The 17,948-nt window shown below is 38.5% G+C and overlaps 1 protein-coding gene across 1 annotated transcript in view; it reads right to left on the minus strand.

Moving 5' to 3' along the window:
• Window positions 1-17,147, minus strand: part of LOC306856767 (low-density lipoprotein receptor-related protein 1-like) — a 171,897-nt gene extending 154,750 nt beyond the window's left edge. The window contains exons 1-2 of the mRNA XM_079396210.1: window positions 16,683-17,147; window positions 473-595 (exon numbers count right to left, since the gene is read on the minus strand). Of these exons, the coding sequence (XP_079252336.1) occupies window positions 473-595; window positions 16,683-16,779 (220 nt within the window). The 5' untranslated portion in view covers window positions 16,780-17,147. The remainder of the gene's footprint in view (window positions 1-472; window positions 596-16,682) is intronic.
• Window positions 17,148-17,948: the final 801 nt, after the last annotated feature.

A 17,948-nucleotide genomic window follows, 5' to 3' on the forward strand; every position in this document is an offset into this window, starting at 1 on the left:
CTTTTGATGATTGCTGTTGTGTGTGATTTTTAATTTCCAGCCCATTTTAAGCCAGCAATATAATAATTTTTAAACAATAGATGACTTAAATTAAACAACCCAGCATGGTGGGTAAAAACATTTAACCCAACCAGCTGGATCAAAATAACCCAGCACTGGGTTGTTTTTAACCCAGCATTTTTTAGAGTGCACACCTATTGAAGTCTCCAGTTTAGTGTCTTTGGATCATAGAGGAAACCAAAGCACCCAGACGAAACCCACACCAGCACAGGAGAGCAAACTCATAAGGCCTCCAGCTGGGACTCAAACCGAGGACATTTTCTAGGAAAATCTGATGCTACAGAAAGAAATGCAGAACTGCAGTGATTACCTGTACATACTGCAACAATTATTTGCAGGCCCTGTAAGACTATGAAGGTACTCGCAAATAAATCCTCAAAGCAGCTGATGGCAGAGAAACAGTGATACATACAGACATCTGGGGCTTCGTCTGATCCGTCCGGGCAGTCCTTCTCCCCGTCACACCGCCAACCCTTTGAGATACACGTCACCTGATCCCTGCAAACAAACTGCTTGGGGCTGCAGGTTTTTGGAGCTACAAAAAAGAAGAGGCAAAACAAAGAACGAGTGAGTGTCTCAACAATACATTCAGCTATTAGCACCTCAAACGTATTATTTATAAATGTGACACACGTGTGCCCATGATTAACAGAAATCAAACAGCCCATAAGAATGTTTGTGGTCTGGCCAGGGTTTGGCAGTGTACGAGGACGCCAAGCTAGTTGCTGATTTCTGTTTCAAAACAAAATAATCGTAGCCAAGCCTATCTGCCCGCCAGACCTGACCGTCTGACGTCTGACTTCAATACTGGTCCGATACGGTTCAAAATAAGCAAAAAAGAAATACCATTTAAAATCTACTCTTAACAAAAGTCAATCAAATGTATCAATTCATTAATCCCGGTGTGATTTCAGAATTCAACATTATCATATAAGTAAACGACTCAACAAAACTGAAGCTTGTCACTTTTCTAATCGGTGACTAGACTGTTTTCTCTCTATGAATATAATGGGTTCAGATTGAAATGAAATATGTCAAGCACCCAGTGTATTTTTGTAATAAACTGTAAAATAATGATTTAACTCAGAGTTGGCTGGTCTGGTTCAAGGTTTAGTACACTTTATTGAAGAAATGTCTGAAATGCCTAATGGAGAAAACGAATGGGAATGGTATTTCCAGAAGCCAAGCCACTGGAAAAGGAGGCAGTCTGTGTTGAGCAGTTTCCCGGTCTTCTCCTGACTGTACGCGTTTGCACTCAGATCCGCGCGCCTCCACACATCCAGGCCAGTGTTCCCACACCAGTGCCAGTGATGCAACGAGTCTAGAGGCCATCAAAGAACATCTTGTTCTGGTTTGGCTGCATAAAGAGCAAAAAATGTGACTGCTTTTCATTGGTCGTCTATTTGGAATCAAGTGCGAATTCAGTCCAGACCACCTTCTCGAAAGCTCTCTAAAAACCTCCAGTCTGCTATCGGCACCGTACCTCCAGACATAAACAGTAAGGAAAGCAGAGCTGACTATCAACTGCTACTTCCTCCACAACACAGTTTCCCATCCGCAGGAAAAGAGGGTGGAAGCTCAAAAGATGTTCAGTGAGATTCTTTTCTACATTATACATTGCACTGAAGCTGTAATAAAACAAAGATTATCGGAGTACATTTGACAAGAAAATACTATTTCAGTCTTTCTGCTTCAAAACGTCACGCTCATTTCAAGGTGTTGCTTGCCAGTTCTATGCAAGCAATTTTCACTCAGAAATCGCTAGTAAATTTCACACACAATTACAAGGAAAAGCTAAATTAAATGTGAATTTTGAAGTAGAAAAACTGTATTTTCTTGTAAAACAATCTTTGAAAGATCATTTTAACACTGGTGAATGTTTATGTCAAGGGTTCCAACGTCTGATGAATGATATTACATAAAATGTATAATATGTAACAACTTACATTTTGAAATGTTTCAAAAATGTTACTGGCAGGAAATTAAAATGAACAGATTTAAACACTAAAAGTTCCCAGAAGTCTGTTTCTCTTTAAGGTGACCACGCACACTGTTTATTTATTTTTTATACCATATATATTTTTCTTAAACAAGCCTGACCATTGGTTATTTCAGAGCATTCCAGGGTTGCGAAGACATGAAGGGCGTCTTTATGTGGCTTTCTGACAGTGAGGAAAAAGTGCAGACATACACATAGTACACTACCGCAAAACTAAAGACGACTGTTGTGATCAAGACAGTAAAAACGATAATTCGGTTTTACGGTAACACTTTATTTTAGGGTCTCTTAACTAGTTGCTCAATAGCATGCATATTACTAGAATATTAGCCATTTATTAGTAGTAATTAAGCACATATTAATGCCTTATTCTTCATCCCTAATCCTACCCAATACCTAAACTTAACAACTACCGCACTAGCTATTAATAAGCAGCAAGATAGGAATTGATTGAGGGAAAAGTCGCAGTTAATAGTGAATAAGTGTTCCCTATTCTAAAGTGCTACCGGTTTTACTATTATTAGTCAGAATTCTGATTCAGCTGAGAATTCTCCACTCTTTTAACGCCTTCAATGGATTTTCTGTTTTTCTGATTCATTTTATCTCGGAGACTCTAACATTCTTTTCATGCTCCTCACACTGAGGCCCTGGAGAAGTGTGCATACACAGTGCTGAAGTGAAGTGCAGCTGTAACAGCAGAGGAGTAAATGAGAGTATTTGCGTGGCATCATAAATCAGACTCTATAACCAGCAGCAGCCGTCCAGCTGCTGGCCAGAGAGAGGAAGTGGTTGGGAGGTTTTCGGCCACACTTCACTTAAACACATCCTCGGACAGCCTGACTCAGTAATGTACCTAAATAAACCCTTCAACAAAAAAGGTCAAAGTTGTCAACACTCTCTTTGGTTTCATTATTACTCAGTATTAGTATGTTTTGACACAGCTTGCATAGCCCTATAACACATATGCTAAAGTTGTTCATTTCAATCATTCATTTTCATTATCAAGTACAGTATTTTTCAAAGACTTCAAGTCTTCAGTATTCTGAGGTTAAAGAAACAATAGCACGTTCATATGGTAGAACTCAAGCAAAGAGTAGATGAAAATATAACCGAGGTCTAACTGCTGCACAATATAAAGATAGAATTATGCTAAAGCGACCCCATTAACTATAATCAAAGACATTCATCATAGAAAAACACAGAGCAGTGATTGGCTCGTCTGGAGTCTCTAAAGTAGGTGAACAGTGAATAATACTGTGAGTAATAGGCTGTAGTTTGCAGACGGTATGTGACTGTAATTACATTACGAATATAGAAAATTGTATGAGAGCAAAGGAAAAGAACAATGAAGAGAAGATAAAGAAGGGAAGGGGGAACAAATGCGGTGTTGGAGACTTGTGGAGCACAGCACAGGAGAATGTCACACATGCTATCAATCAGGGCTGTGTGCTGTTCAGAAATGAACTGAGAATGCCTTTTAAATACAGCTTAATTCCTGATTTTAAACTGAGGTAGCAAACAGGATGCAGTGTAATTATACATTTAAGTACTGAGTAATATTAATTAGCTACATGTACTTGCTATTTAGTTAGGTACATGTACTTGCTATTTGATTAGGGTTTGGTTTAAGGTTCTGTGCATGTAATTGTGCATAATTTATTGTTATTATAATAGTAAGTACATGTGTAACAAGGACACCTTAAAATAAAGTGTTGCAAAAAGTTGTTAGCCGGGTACTTACTGTATAATTGTGACACATCCCAGAGACGAAACTTGTTTTTTTATACTGTAGCTTAGTAAATGGTAAATATAGGTCCTCATTGCATTTGTGCTAGATAAATATAACTCTTTGTTAATAACATACAACTTCCACACTTCTACAGGAGACACATTCTGTGTGAATTTACTGCCTGATAAAGACAATGCTAAACTAGATAAAAAAGTTTGTCGAGACAAACTTTAAGTTGGCTTGAGAAAGCCGGACCATAAAGTTTGAAAAAGTTTGAAAAGTTTAAAAAGTTTAAGAAGTTTAAAAATGTTTTAAGTTTGATGGTTTGCAGTCTGAAATAGTTTGAAGTTTAAAGTAGTTTTAAAAGCTTAAAGTTTGAATTTTTAAAGGCAATACAGTCTGTCAGAAATGATGATTAGCATGTTACTAGCATGTCACTAGCATGTTTCAAGCATGATTAGCATGTTGCTAGCATGTTGCTAGCAAGATTAGCATGTTGCTAGCATGTTTCTAGCATGATTAGCATGTCACTAGCATGATTAGCATGTTACTAGCATGTTGCTAGCATGTTTTTAGCATGATTAGCATGGTAGTAGCATGTCTAGGAAGTGATTAGCATGTTACTAGGATGTTGCTAGCATGTTTCTAGCATGATTAGCATGCTACTAACATGTCACTAGCATGTTCCTAGCATGTTTCTAGCATGATTATCATGTCGTTACCATGATTAGCATGTTAATAGCATGTCGCTAGCATGTTTTTAGCATGATTAGCATGCCAGTAGAATGTCTAGTAAGTGATTAGCATGTTACTAGCATGTCGCTAGCATGTTTATAACATGATTAGCAAGTGATTAGCATGTTCTTAGCATGATTAGCATGCTAGTAGCATGTCACTAACATGGCTGTGTCCGAAATCGCATACTTCCCTACTATATAGTATGCGAAAAACAGTATGCGAGGCGAGTAGTATGTCCGAATTCATAGTATTCGAAAAACAGTAGGCGAGAATTACCCGGATGATCTACTGCTTCCGCCCGAATTCTGTAGTAGGCATACGATGGACACTTTACTATCCCATGATGCCACGGGAGAGGAGGCATCATATTCAAAAAATGGCGGAAAGCGGCGACGCGGCTGTTTTCAAGTGCAAGTACCTCAAGGAAAAACATTGTTCATTGTGGTTAAATTGCACTTGTTTAAAATAATCAAAGTAAACGGCTGACTTATTAAAGTTTAAACGTTGTAAATCGATGAGATGACTTCATGAACATGGCGGATGTAGTACGTCCGAATTCCATTCATACTACCCTCATTCATACTATATAGAACGTACTTTTTTAACGGTCGAGAAGTACGTTTGAATTCAAATGTAGTACCTACACAAGTAGTATGCGATTTCGGACGCAGCCCATGATTAGCAAGTGACTAGCATGTTGTTAGCATGATGATAGATAGATAGATAGATAGATAGATAGATAGATAGATAGATAGATAGATAGATAGATAGATAGATAGATAGATAGATAGATAGATAGATAGATAGATAGATAGATAGATAGATAGATAGATAGATAGATAGACTGAAGATTTGGGCTGAGTTTGGAGTCTGTAGAGTTAAAACTCTAGGAGGAGTAGCAGTCAGAAATTTAGTCTCAGAAGAATAATAATAAGTTTAAATAGGATTTCAGTAAGTTGGCTTTCTCAAGCCAACTTAATTAGTGACAATGTAACAGAAAAGGAGGAAAACACTGAGGGCAAAGGAAAGCAATAACTCAATTACAGGTATGTGCACACATGTCAGATTCACAGGAGAGTACTGGCAACTCTGTGGCAAAATTAAACTGAAAAATAAGCAATAATATCTTTCCGCGGCCTGTATGGGAAGCAAACAGTCCCACAGACGGTCATACCAGAAGGTGCAAATATACTTCTGTTGAAGAAAAATCCCCACTGAACTTGAACAGTAAGGGTTGGCGGTGTGTCAAAATCCTTTGACAAGTTATGAGTCATTTGAGTCACCAAAGGTAACAAAACTGTTATTTTTGCTGAAAATTATGACAAAGGAAAATCTGTTGTGGCTGCACATCAGTGTGCTATATTAAAATGATGGGCTTGTAAAATTTATCCGATTTATTATATTTCTGTAGAATTTGGCATTAGAATTTTTAAAACCATCACAGAACATAACCTTCAGCTCAAACAGTATGATTTCATCATTTCCTGTCAGCGATCAGACAACTTTGGACAACTCTATCGGTATTTGCCTGTACTCCCTGTTGTGCGACAGAACAGTCATGATATATTCACAATGATTTTGCTGCCAATATAAAATGTAGTAAGATCTAATGCTTTTTATTGGGCTGTTACGTTTCACAGAGACCCTATAGATCAGTATGAAACCGAGCTGATTTATCTGGCTTTCTCTTTAATCGTAGTCCATCTGAATGAATCAAGTCCATCCTCGGCGTGTTCACAGAACATGACATCTGATAGAAAAGTTCATCTGATAGAAAAAAGATAGAGCCATTTAAGAGCAAATACATACATATGGAAATATATGCTGTACTTCATGAAAGGGCTGAAAAAATATAGAATGTTTTATTTTATTTTATTTTTCACAGTGATTGAGGATAGGGTCTTAGTGGCAAGCAACGTATATACTTGTATTTTTTCTGACATTATAACAATTTACACTGACTATTAATATATTTTTGATGAAAATGTTCTCAAGTAAATGAGGTAACACATTAAACATCAAGTACACACTGTTGTGAGCCAAATGTTTTCAACATACAGGTTTGATCATGAGGTTTTATCTAGTTTGATTACTGACTTACTGACTGGGCAAAGATGTATACAATCTTTTAACTTCATTGTCATGACTACCGTATGTGCTGTAACATTTTGAATGACATGAGCAAGGTCACCAGAAAGTTAAACGAATGCAGTGCGATCCATGTATATGGTATTACTCTTCAAATTACATTGGTAAGACATAACTGAAAAAATAGCCAAATAGCATTTTTACAACTTAAAATATATACATAATATATGTGCAAAAATACATCTTCACATTTCTGCTTTTAAACCTTCTAAAATGCTGCTAGATAGATCAAAATCATTTTGGGTGGACTAATTCATGCCATAAACGCTCTTGACGGAGCTTGAATTTTATTGAACACCTGGAATACAGTATTGTAACACTATCTGCTGTTACATGTACAAATAAGAGCTCTATTTTTGTTTTGTTTTTAGTAGTCTATAAGTCACTATGATACAGGGAATGGAAGATAACAATTATTGCAGTCAAAAATTGTTTCTGATTGTTTTGCTGCGGGAGCTCTCATGAAAACAGATAAGGAATATCCAGAGCCAATGATTATGTCAGGATCTTTAAGGAGAATTGGTCGTCATGAGATGTTTGCACAAAATATCCCAGTGCTCAGAAAGAGCCAGGTGAAAGCAGCTCTCCAGTCTTATGAGAGAGCTGCATTATGAACCAGTTATGTTAATGCTGAATCTAAGCAGATCTAAATTGCCCAAAATAACAGCACTATATGCTACAGTATGTGAGAACTGTTTGCCACTGTTCGGAATTAGTGAGAAATACAGGGAACAGCACAAGACAAGCCTAGAGAAAGTGAATTTGTCAGTAGGACAATATTGCCAAAAATAAGTTCACATTAAAAGTGAAATAGGAATGTCCAGCATAGACTCACTCAAAGCCAAAGCCAAGAAGAATGGGCCAAAATCACAAATGAAGAATGAGTACTCCAATGATGTTTTAAGATTTTCAAGAACTCTGGCCACGTGCTTACAGAATATCTGATTTTAGATGTTGGAGCAATGCTTCATTTATGGGTATCAATACCCTTCAGTTGTGTCTGATAGAATCATTTGGCAATGTTTCTATTTGCTGTTTCATAGTTAGCATAATCTGGCAACAACACATACAGTCAATGTTCATCTCTATGTGAAACTGCACCCGTCGCAAAACATGAAGACACATTGTGGATGTAGCTATAACATTATATAATCAGATATTATGTATATTATAATCAATATTGTGTACCAAAAATTCTCATTTTTGGTACACAATATTGTTGCTATCCATTATACATTTGCATTGCAAATGTATACATTATACATTACATTGTGTTACAATCTATAGTTATACACCTGCATTGTTTTGAATGTTGAACAATTGTATCAGTATATATGTATATTCTATATCCCACGATCCAACAGAGGATAAGAGGTACGGAGAATGGATCAGTTTTTATAGGGAAAGACTAGTTAAATGTTTAGCCATGTGACCTCTGATTTTTTAACTAATCAATCATGTTAGCAACTTTACAGCACTTGTTGTGAATTTCACTGACACTGTAGTAGGGTCACTTTGTGAAAACATCTAAATGGTTAATTATAGATCTAGTAAGACAGAAACTCACCTGTTCCCCACTCATATTGGTCTGAAAAGGTAAAGAGGTGTTTCAGGTCTCGGGAGACTAGCGTAAATTGACCGACAGCGCCATCTGCTGTTTTGAAAAGAAAGTTGCTCAATTGCACGTGTGAGAAAATCAGCCCGCACTCGTGTGAGAAAATCTGCCTGCACGCATTTGTAAGAAAATCTGCCCGCACGCATTTCTCACAAATCTGCCTGCACGCATTTGTGAGAAAATCTGCCCGCACACATTTGTAAGAAAATCTGCCCGCACGCATTTGTGAGAAAATCTGCCCGCACGCATTTGTAAGAAAATCTGCCCGCACGCATTTCTCACAAATCTGCCCGCACGCATTTGTGAGAAAATCTGCCCGCACGCATTTGTAAGAAAATCTGCCCGCACGCATTTGTGAGAAAATCTGCCCGCACGCATTTGTGAGAAAATCTGCCCGCACGCATTTGTGAGAAAATCTGCCCGCACGCATTTGTAAGAAAATCTGCCCGCACGCATTTGTAAGAAAATCTGCCCGCACGCATTTGTAAGAAAATCTGCCCGCACGCATTTGTGAGAAAATCTGCCCGCACGCATTTGTGAAAAAATCTGCCCGCACGCATTTCTCACAAATCTGCCCGCACACATTTGTGAGAAAATCTGCCCGCACGCATTTGTAAGAAAATCTGCCCGCACGCATTTGTGAGAAAATCTGCCCGCACGCATTTGTGAAAAAATCTGCCCGCACGCATTTCTCACAAATCTGCCCGCACGCATTTGTGAGAAAATCTGCCCGCACGCATTTGTGAGAAAATCTGCCCGCACGCATTTCTCACAAATCTGCCTGCACGCATTTGTGAGAAAATCTGCCCGCACACATTTGTAAGAAAATCTGCCCGCACGCATTTGTGAGAAAATCTGCCCGCACGCATTTGTAAGAAAATCTGCCCGCACGCATTTCTCACAAATCTGCCCGCACGCATTTGTGAGAAAATCTGCCCGCACGCATTTGTAAGAAAATCTGCCCGCACGCATTTGTGAGAAAATCTGCCCGCACGCATTTGTGAGAAAATCTGCCCGCACGCATTTGTGAGAAAATCTGCCCGCACGCATTTGTAAGAAAATCTGCCCGCACGCATTTGTGAGAAAATCTGCCCGCACGCATTTGTAAGAAAATCTGCCCGCACGCATTTGTGAGAAAATCTGCCCGCACGCATTTGTGAAAAAATCTGCCCGCACGCATTTCTCACAAATCTGCCCGCACACATTTGTGAGAAAATCTGCCTGCACGCATTTGTGAGAAAATCTGCCCGCACGCATTTGTGAGAAAATCTGCCCGCACGCATTTCTCACAAATCTGCCTGCACACATTTGTGAGAAAATCTGCCCGCACGCATTTGTGAGAAAATCAAGCCAAGTTTCCTCATAAAAAGGCAAATGTGTCTCACAGTTGTAACACACAATACATATATATTTGTCCATACCTCTGCATTTTCTCTCAAATAGACTTTTGTATTTGCAAATCACTTTGCGTTTGTTTGAAAGTCAACTTTTTCTTTGCAAAGCAGATTGTGTTTATTTGCAAAACACTGGATTTGTTTGATGAATATTGGCAAAAAATTCGCTCCATAAGATATTCCACATGTGTCATCGCATTGAGTCTAAACTCCTTGAGGCATCCTTTATAAACATCTGATTGTAAATATTCCACTAAAAAAGGTAAAAGTTTCAAGGTAAAGTCGTGACAGATTTCTTTGACAATTGGTTTGTATTGTATTGGTTTTTCAGTGAAGGTCTATCAGATGTGGGTCCTGACTCACATGTATAATTTACTATTTGTGAATAGCAAACTCTGCATTCATAACAGGTCAGGGTTTCAGTTTTAGTCCTGCTTCGTATTTTTCTGTTCTTTCTCACCATTATGACGTATAGTGGTAACAAAACTTGAAATTTACTGTGGAGTCTGAAACCTTAGTTACAGTGAGCTATAGACCTACAGGCTGTCTCAAAAACCCCTTATAGCCTCCTGTTTAGACACCAGCCTAGGCAAGTATTCACTGGCAGTGGACTTTAAACCTCAACATTTTAGGTTATCTGCACTCAAACAATAAAACAAACACGAAGCCAAATTAAAAATGCAACTGATTCAAGCATTGATCTGATGGATTGTGGCATTCTGGGTAACACAATAGCTGTATAATTACAATGGATATTCAAAACTCATTTACATCACAATTTGATTTCAGACATTCAGCACATTTCTAACATACAGTTATCAACTTCAAAGGTTCAATTAAGTGGAAAATGAGTGGATATCAAATCCATCATCACAATCGACAGGGAAAGAACAACCAATGGCTGTAAAGTGGATGTTACCAAAGCAACTACTGTGTGTTTGCTCTTTCTAATCAGTGGTAATTTGAGGAATCAATACCCCCTACCACGACCCTACAGAAGTGTTGTGTCTTGTCTCGAGATAGGAAATGGCTTTTCCTCTAAGCACACTCCACTCTTTCACACCATTTTCATTTATTCTGTCCCTGCCTCGGCCTTATCTGCTCCAACAAACCCAAATCTCAAACAGCTCAACGTTTATGGGACGCAAACACAGTCTCTCTGCATGAATGTTCCCTCAGCTCTTGGTTCAGTGTTTTCCTCCATCTCTGCCTGCTGGCGGCCGAGCGAGCGTCTGAGTAATGTGACAGCTATGGCCCTGTGAGCTCAATGTTTCCAGCCCTGTGAGCTCCAAGAACAGCTCTGTTGTCATGAACACTGGTAAAACAGTCTTCACCCTCACTAACACGTTAAAGATGGCAATCACTGTCTATGGGCTGAGATGGTCATCACAGAACTTCTGAAGTGTAGCGTGCTGCTTTGTTTTGGTAAGGAATAACGATACTGAAAAATATCTTAAACCAGTTTAAACAAGTTTGCCCGTCATACTCAATCTCTCATCTTAATCAGGCTGGTCTGCTTGCTAGGTTTAGAGAGATTTGGGGCACTTTTTAGCTGGTCAAACAGGGAGACAAACTACCTGGGTAGCTAAACATTGGCTTAGCCAAAGCATCATAAGCCAAACAAGACAGCCAAACCAGCTTATGCAGTTTTCAGCAGAATAATTCACTCAAAATATTACAGTTCATCATAATTTCTCACCCTCGTGTCAGTCCAACTTTGTATTGCTTGTTTTCTTCAGAGGAACATAAAGGAAGATATTTTAAAGTGCCCCTATTATGGATTTTTGAAAATGACCTTTCATGAAGTGTGTAACACATCTCTAAGTGAATGAAAACATCCTACAAAGTTTTAAATCTGAAAGTGCACCATGTATAAAGTTATTGTCTCTCAAAAGAAAGAGTCGACTCTGAATCATTTAAATGAGTCATTTTTAAAACGAATCCCAAGCCGTTTCATGTTGACGTCAACATGAGATATTAGCATATTGCCCGGCCACTTGTTGCGCGTGCAGACCTGGGAAAACTAGATTTTGACTTTGGTCTGAATGAAAATGCAAATTGATTCTTTGTCACTAGGTTCAGGTTTTGGAGCAGTAAAATAGCAGTTTCCCCGTTAACGCTGTACACAAAGCAGCACTGCGCTCACAAACACTGCTTTATCAGGCATTACAGGCATGATGAAATGGAAATGAGACCAATCGGACCAATCACCGCAGATTAGCGTCACGCAAAGGAGGGGTTTGGAAAATAAGCAAATAAGGTCAAAATAAATGCATATTATAAGACAATGAAAGTGGTTTTTGATCTTGCATGCATCTGTTGCACCTGTTGTTGGGGACTCCCAAAACCAAAATATGAACCTTTCGTAACCTATAATAGGGGCACCTTAAAGAATGTCTGTGCAGTAGTTCTCAAATCTTTAGTAGTTGGGTGGTGCAATTTGGTTGTGAGAGACACAAGAACTGTTTTCAAACCTAGCACACTGTGTCTTTATGCAGTTTGAATATGTGGAAGCACACATCGGAAAGCGACGTTTGGAGGGGAATAACAACTTCAGTCTTAAAGTTAATGTATGCCTTCAGAGGATTTGATATATAATTCATAAGGACTATTTGAATGTTTTTGGCCTATTTTAAACCTTTTTAACCAAACATTTCCATGTCTTTTACAAACATTTATATTTTTTGTGATCGTGAGCTTCTTTTAGAGATATTACTCACAAATGAGATATTGCTGAAATATGATGAAAATAATTCAGATGAAATATATCAGATTAAATATTTGGGGGAGGGGTTGGGGGTGGATGCAAAAATAATCTAAAAATCAGATTTTTTTTTTTTTTTTTTATTTAACCCAGCTTATTGGAAAAACAATGCAAATTGATATCATATTGATGTTTCTACACACTTTCATTGTGAAATGACCAGTGAGTGGCACAAAACGTTATTGTACATATAGTGGCAGTTCGGAAATTAAATGTCTATTGTCTTAGCTAACATGTGACAATACATCTGCTGATGCATCCATGTAATTTTATCCGGCTTCTACACGTGTTTGAGCTCTTTTATCATGACTTGTGTTTCATGGGACTCATATCAGAGCTCTCTGTATTGCAAGTGCAATGCTGTAAGTGAACTTCCAAAAAAGAATGTTAAGTCAGAAAATCCATATACTGTATACTGAGTTGGTCATGTGATGCATCAAAATTGGTTCAGAAATCATGCTCTATGATAAAAGTGTTTTGAGGTCATAACAGAATTTTGCAAGAAACCGTGCAAAAACAAGTCTTTATTAACTGATAATCTCTGCCTGTCATCATAATTTGTGTGAAAAGGAATAAAAGTTGTTGGTGTTTTACCAAAACTAGATTTGAATTCAGAGAATTCATGTATTGGTACATTTTGGAGTTTTGCTAAAATGTAAGTAGAGGCACGTTTTTCCATTGAGACTATGCTGTTTAGATTCAATGACTGTGGGAAGTGGGAACCCATAAAAATAACTTTTTCTTATACTTTTATAGTGTGTTTTGTGTGTGTGTGTGTGTGTGTGTCCTTTTTGCAACTTGACAGTCCCTGGTCATTACTGCTGTTATTGAATGGAAAAGAGCAGTGTGAACATTCTTTAAAATTTCTCCTTTTTTAGTTTCTACAGAAGAAAAACAGTCAAACAAATTGAGTTAGTGATGACAGATTTTCCATTTTCGGTTTAGCTTTAAACCTATTGAACAAACAACGTGCCCTAATCACACACCAAAGCTAATTATCTAGTTAAGATCATTAAAGCACATCATGCAACATTACCCACACAGCCAAGGGGGAGGATGGATAAAAGAGCAGCTCAGTCTTTCTCCTGTCATCTTACTTCAGCTCAAAGATCTTACATGCACCCTTCCCTAATCTATGCTACTTCCTTCCTTCCTATATTTCACATTTCTGGGATTGCAGGTTTCTCCACCAAACATCTTGTTCAAAACGAATGCATTGAGGCTAAGGGTACAATCAATGTGTAAAGGGTGTTTGAGAGAATATCCACCCTCTCCACATGCGTACTTCCAAACAAATGACCTTTCCCTATCCAGATGTGTTTCACAGTTGAGTGAAGGAGACTGAGGTTGGGGGTGGGGAACACACTCGTCTGTCTCAACGTTGTTTATTTCCTCCTTTCTCTGTCTTTCCTGGGCTAAGAAAAACATGTACCGTATAATATCTCTTCAGCTCTTATTAAGAGTTTCCTATCAGCTCAAACTCTTGAAATGTCAACCCTTAGGGGGTAGGTTACCTGTCAAGAAATATAAAGGCATTGGCTGCAAACAAAACTGGCTGAATGGACTCAAGTGGAAGTTTGTTCAACCCAAGCACAACAGTAAAAAAATCTGTATCCTCTCAGCTGGTCTGCTTCTCACACAAAGCAATCATATGGCTTGGAATATAGCGCATGGGTCGTATGAACAACTTTTGTGATTTTAGTCATATGTTGTCATTGTAATTGCAGGAGCATCTCCTTTTGTGTTTTATGAGAGAAGAAAAGCCATGAGATTAGATCTATAGAACTAACAAATGGCTTTCTTATACTTGCATGTAAAGTTGGGAGTATTTTAACATTACAAACTCCAGCTTTGTACAAATTTTACACCATATTAATTCAAAAGTCATTACAAATGTATAATATTTTTTATCTTACGGATGACAGATTTTGGACCACGGCCAGGTGAGTGACAACTGATCATCTTAAAATATTAGTCTGTCACTACTCACTATTAATTAAACTATACATGTGCTGGTCATCTCAGGGTATGCTTTAAACTGGACGATTCTTTTGAAATATATATATATTTTTTGAATTCCTTAATTTTGAGGCTGGTTTAAGAGGGAGACGAAAGTGTCACCTCAATGGACCCCAGAGACAACAGCAACCTTCTGTGTACTTCTCTGATAGGGGCCCCTTAATTAACACCATTGATGAGCTTAGCCAGCCACTGAACTGAACATGAAGTCTTTCAGCTCAGTGAGAATGCATATTCTATACAGCGGTAAAAGCCATTGTGAGAAAATTATGTGCTATTGTCAAAGTAATTTTAACTGCACTTTGAAGTCTGTTAGTAACATGGAGAAATTGTGCATTATATAACTTGGATTCTCTGCAGTGTTTTAAACAAAATAAATGAATAAATATATAAATCCATCATTAAGGTCTTTTAAATTTTAACTGTTGCTATTATGGTGTCCATAATCCATAATAATGCTTCCTCCATCGAAAAAGTCCATCCCTTGCTGTCTTTTCACATCAAGATCCAGCCACATATTTGAGCTGCTCGGGACTGTTTTTGGACTTTTTTTCAGAATTTCTCTCCTGATTCAGACAATACAACTTTTTCACTGAAAGAAAACAATATTATGAATAGAGGACTAGGTTTAAATAATGACAGATTTGTTTCTTACCAACACACAGAATTTGGCTTCACGAGATGTTAAATGATGGACTGGAGAGGTGTGGATTATTGTGATGTTTTTATCAGCTGTGTGGACTCTCATTCTGATGGCACCCATTCACTGCAGAGCATCCATTGCTGAGCAAATTATGGAAGGCTGCTGTCTATTTCTACAATCTGATGAAGAAACAAACTCATCTACATCTAAGATGGTCTGTGGGTGAGTGCATTTTTACCAAATTTTCATTTTTGGGTGAACTATACCTTTAAGAAGATGTTTTAGGCTTTCTTAAACTAATAAGCATTTTTTTTTTCGTTCGCAATAGCAAAACAATGTAAACAATCACATAAATATGTATGTAGGTTAGTGTGTATGCGAAGATACTTTGCGAAGGAACAAACTTGGTAGTTCAATCTGCCAAAATCTCCCTTTGGGATGTTCTCAATGTCAAAATAATTAATAAAAAGTGTTACTTTTTAAGTTTTGAAGAAGTATGAAGTATTTCATCCATAGCGAGAATAGTCTGTAGTAATTATCAGGAGCTTTATATAGAAATAAAGAAGTCTGCGCTTTGTCCTCATCTGCAGAGCTGAGTAAACAAGTATGTAGTAGTTTCCAGAGTTAGGATTTACTTGCATGCAAACAAGTTCAAACGCACATTCATCATCAATTTGTTGACTTCAGAACAGCATTTCCAACACTAAAAGCAGAATGAACAACTTCACAAGATGACAGTGTGTTACAATTCTAGATGATTCCTAATATATCCACAAATCTTGCATCTTGAAGCTCATTTGTCTGCTCAAAGCACTTTAACTTCTGAGCTTCAGTACAGAGCGTGTATGTAAAAATAATGCGCAACAGAACAGACAGACAGCAAAGCTTTCAAAGAGATGTGAAGGCTCAAAGAAGCAGCAATCCATAATGCATTTCAGTCCAAAGATCACCATTCCTTCCGTTCCTGTACACATACCTGGCTCATTGATGGAGAGGGCCTGTTGGACTGCAGATGTTGGCAGAGCTCTGATTCAACAAAACACATCTAAACAATCTCCTTCATTAAAGGAGGACTGGACCTCATTAAAATGTCTAGCTGGACATGACAATGCCTCTTCTGCAAAACGCACAGAAATCCAATAGCAAGAACTTCTAGGTTCACAACTTGACGTTTATTTATATTTTTGCATCTCCAAATGGTCAATAACAGGCATTTTGTCTGGTGCAATATGATGTGAAATCTGATGTGAAAAAGTTGCATATGTCACGGTGTATTCTGGGCATGTGCGCTGAGATGGTTCATCCACAGATTATCAATGCATCTGCACTCCTGAGCTGCTTGTGTGATGCATGCGCTGGCTACTTCAACCTAAACCGTTATCTAATCCATTATGAGACCTGCCATCTACCTTTTTTCTCACTGGTGACATTCGGTTCGGATAGCGAAAGAAACTCTGATTTAACGCAGTTTGGGTCTCAAGGGATGCGCCGTATTAATATGATGTGTAAATGCACGGCAACAGTTGCTGAATTGTGGGTGTTGTATGATGAAATATATGCCAAATACACTCACCATCTATTACCCTTGCTGGAAGAACCACCTCCAAACTGTGCAAAACACCCAAAAAGAACAATCCGACAAGCAGCCTGCCAGCTGTGAAGCGCAACATTATATTTCAACAGAAAAAAGGCCAGGAACAAAAGAGCCAAATAAAATGCAAAAGCAAGGTCCGATGATCCAGTAAAGCTGCAGTCTGATCACGGCTGATGCGCCTCTCCAAATGCGCACACTGGCGCAGAAGCCTTGTTCTGGCACGCGCGCTTCACGTATTCCTTGAATGCATGGCACAACCTATGGATGTTATATGTCTGATACACGGCATCACCATGGAGACAGTGCGCTCAAACCAGTCCTTTGTTGAGGATGACAGCCAGCGCTCCGCTCCGTGCCAATGACACCTCTGAATGCGAGCCGATTCTCTCTGTTGCTGCTGGTAACACAGATTGGGCGAAATGTGTGGTCCAATCCCGAACCAGTGCTGTCCGGACTCGTGATCCGGATCACTTGTGCATCAACCGGTTCGCGAGTCGGACATAGTTCGGTTCAAGAAATCCAACTGCTCTGGTGCGATCGTTTCTCGAGCAATTAGACACTGCAAATACATCAGTATCACATTGGATTCACATTTTATTTCTTATTAAATCAATAAAAAACAAACAAATAAATAACATCTCCCAGTATGTTTTTTTAGTCAGGAGTGGCAAGCTCGTATTTAATAAACACATATATTTATCAGCATGTTTGAAGCATGGAAATTCGCATGTGGACGTAAAAGAACCGATGAACCGATCAAATAAAACGAACTGTTCGAAAGAACCGATTCGCGAGAATGAATCGGATTTCCCAACATGAGCTCGACTGGCCGCTGTGTGACGTCAGGAGAAGAGCTTGTTAATCGATGGATCAGCGCGGAGCTTCGTGATTGGCTCATGTGATGTCGACTATGGTTCTCATCCAATCAGCGACGCGTGCGTTGAGTCGACGCCAGGAAATAAGACACCTGTAATGCATCATAAAGATTAGAGATGTATTATTGCGAAACTGACTACTTTGAGAGTTTTTAACGACGCCATTGAAGCTAATTTACAAGCATAAACACCAAATACTGAAAAGACTTATTTTGAGCAAAGGAATCAATATTTGTGGTAGCCTACTTTAACTTTTATGGAATTTTACATTTAATGAAGCTACACTTTAACGATGGATCTTCTCGTTGTTTATTGTTGATGATGAGGAGGAGGAGGAGGACGACACAGTATAAATACAACTGTATTCCTG

Source organism: Barbus barbus (genome assembly GCF_936440315.1).
Source record: "Barbus barbus genome assembly, chromosome: 37".
Classification (NCBI taxonomy): Eukaryota; Metazoa; Chordata; class Actinopteri; order Cypriniformes; family Cyprinidae; genus Barbus; species Barbus barbus.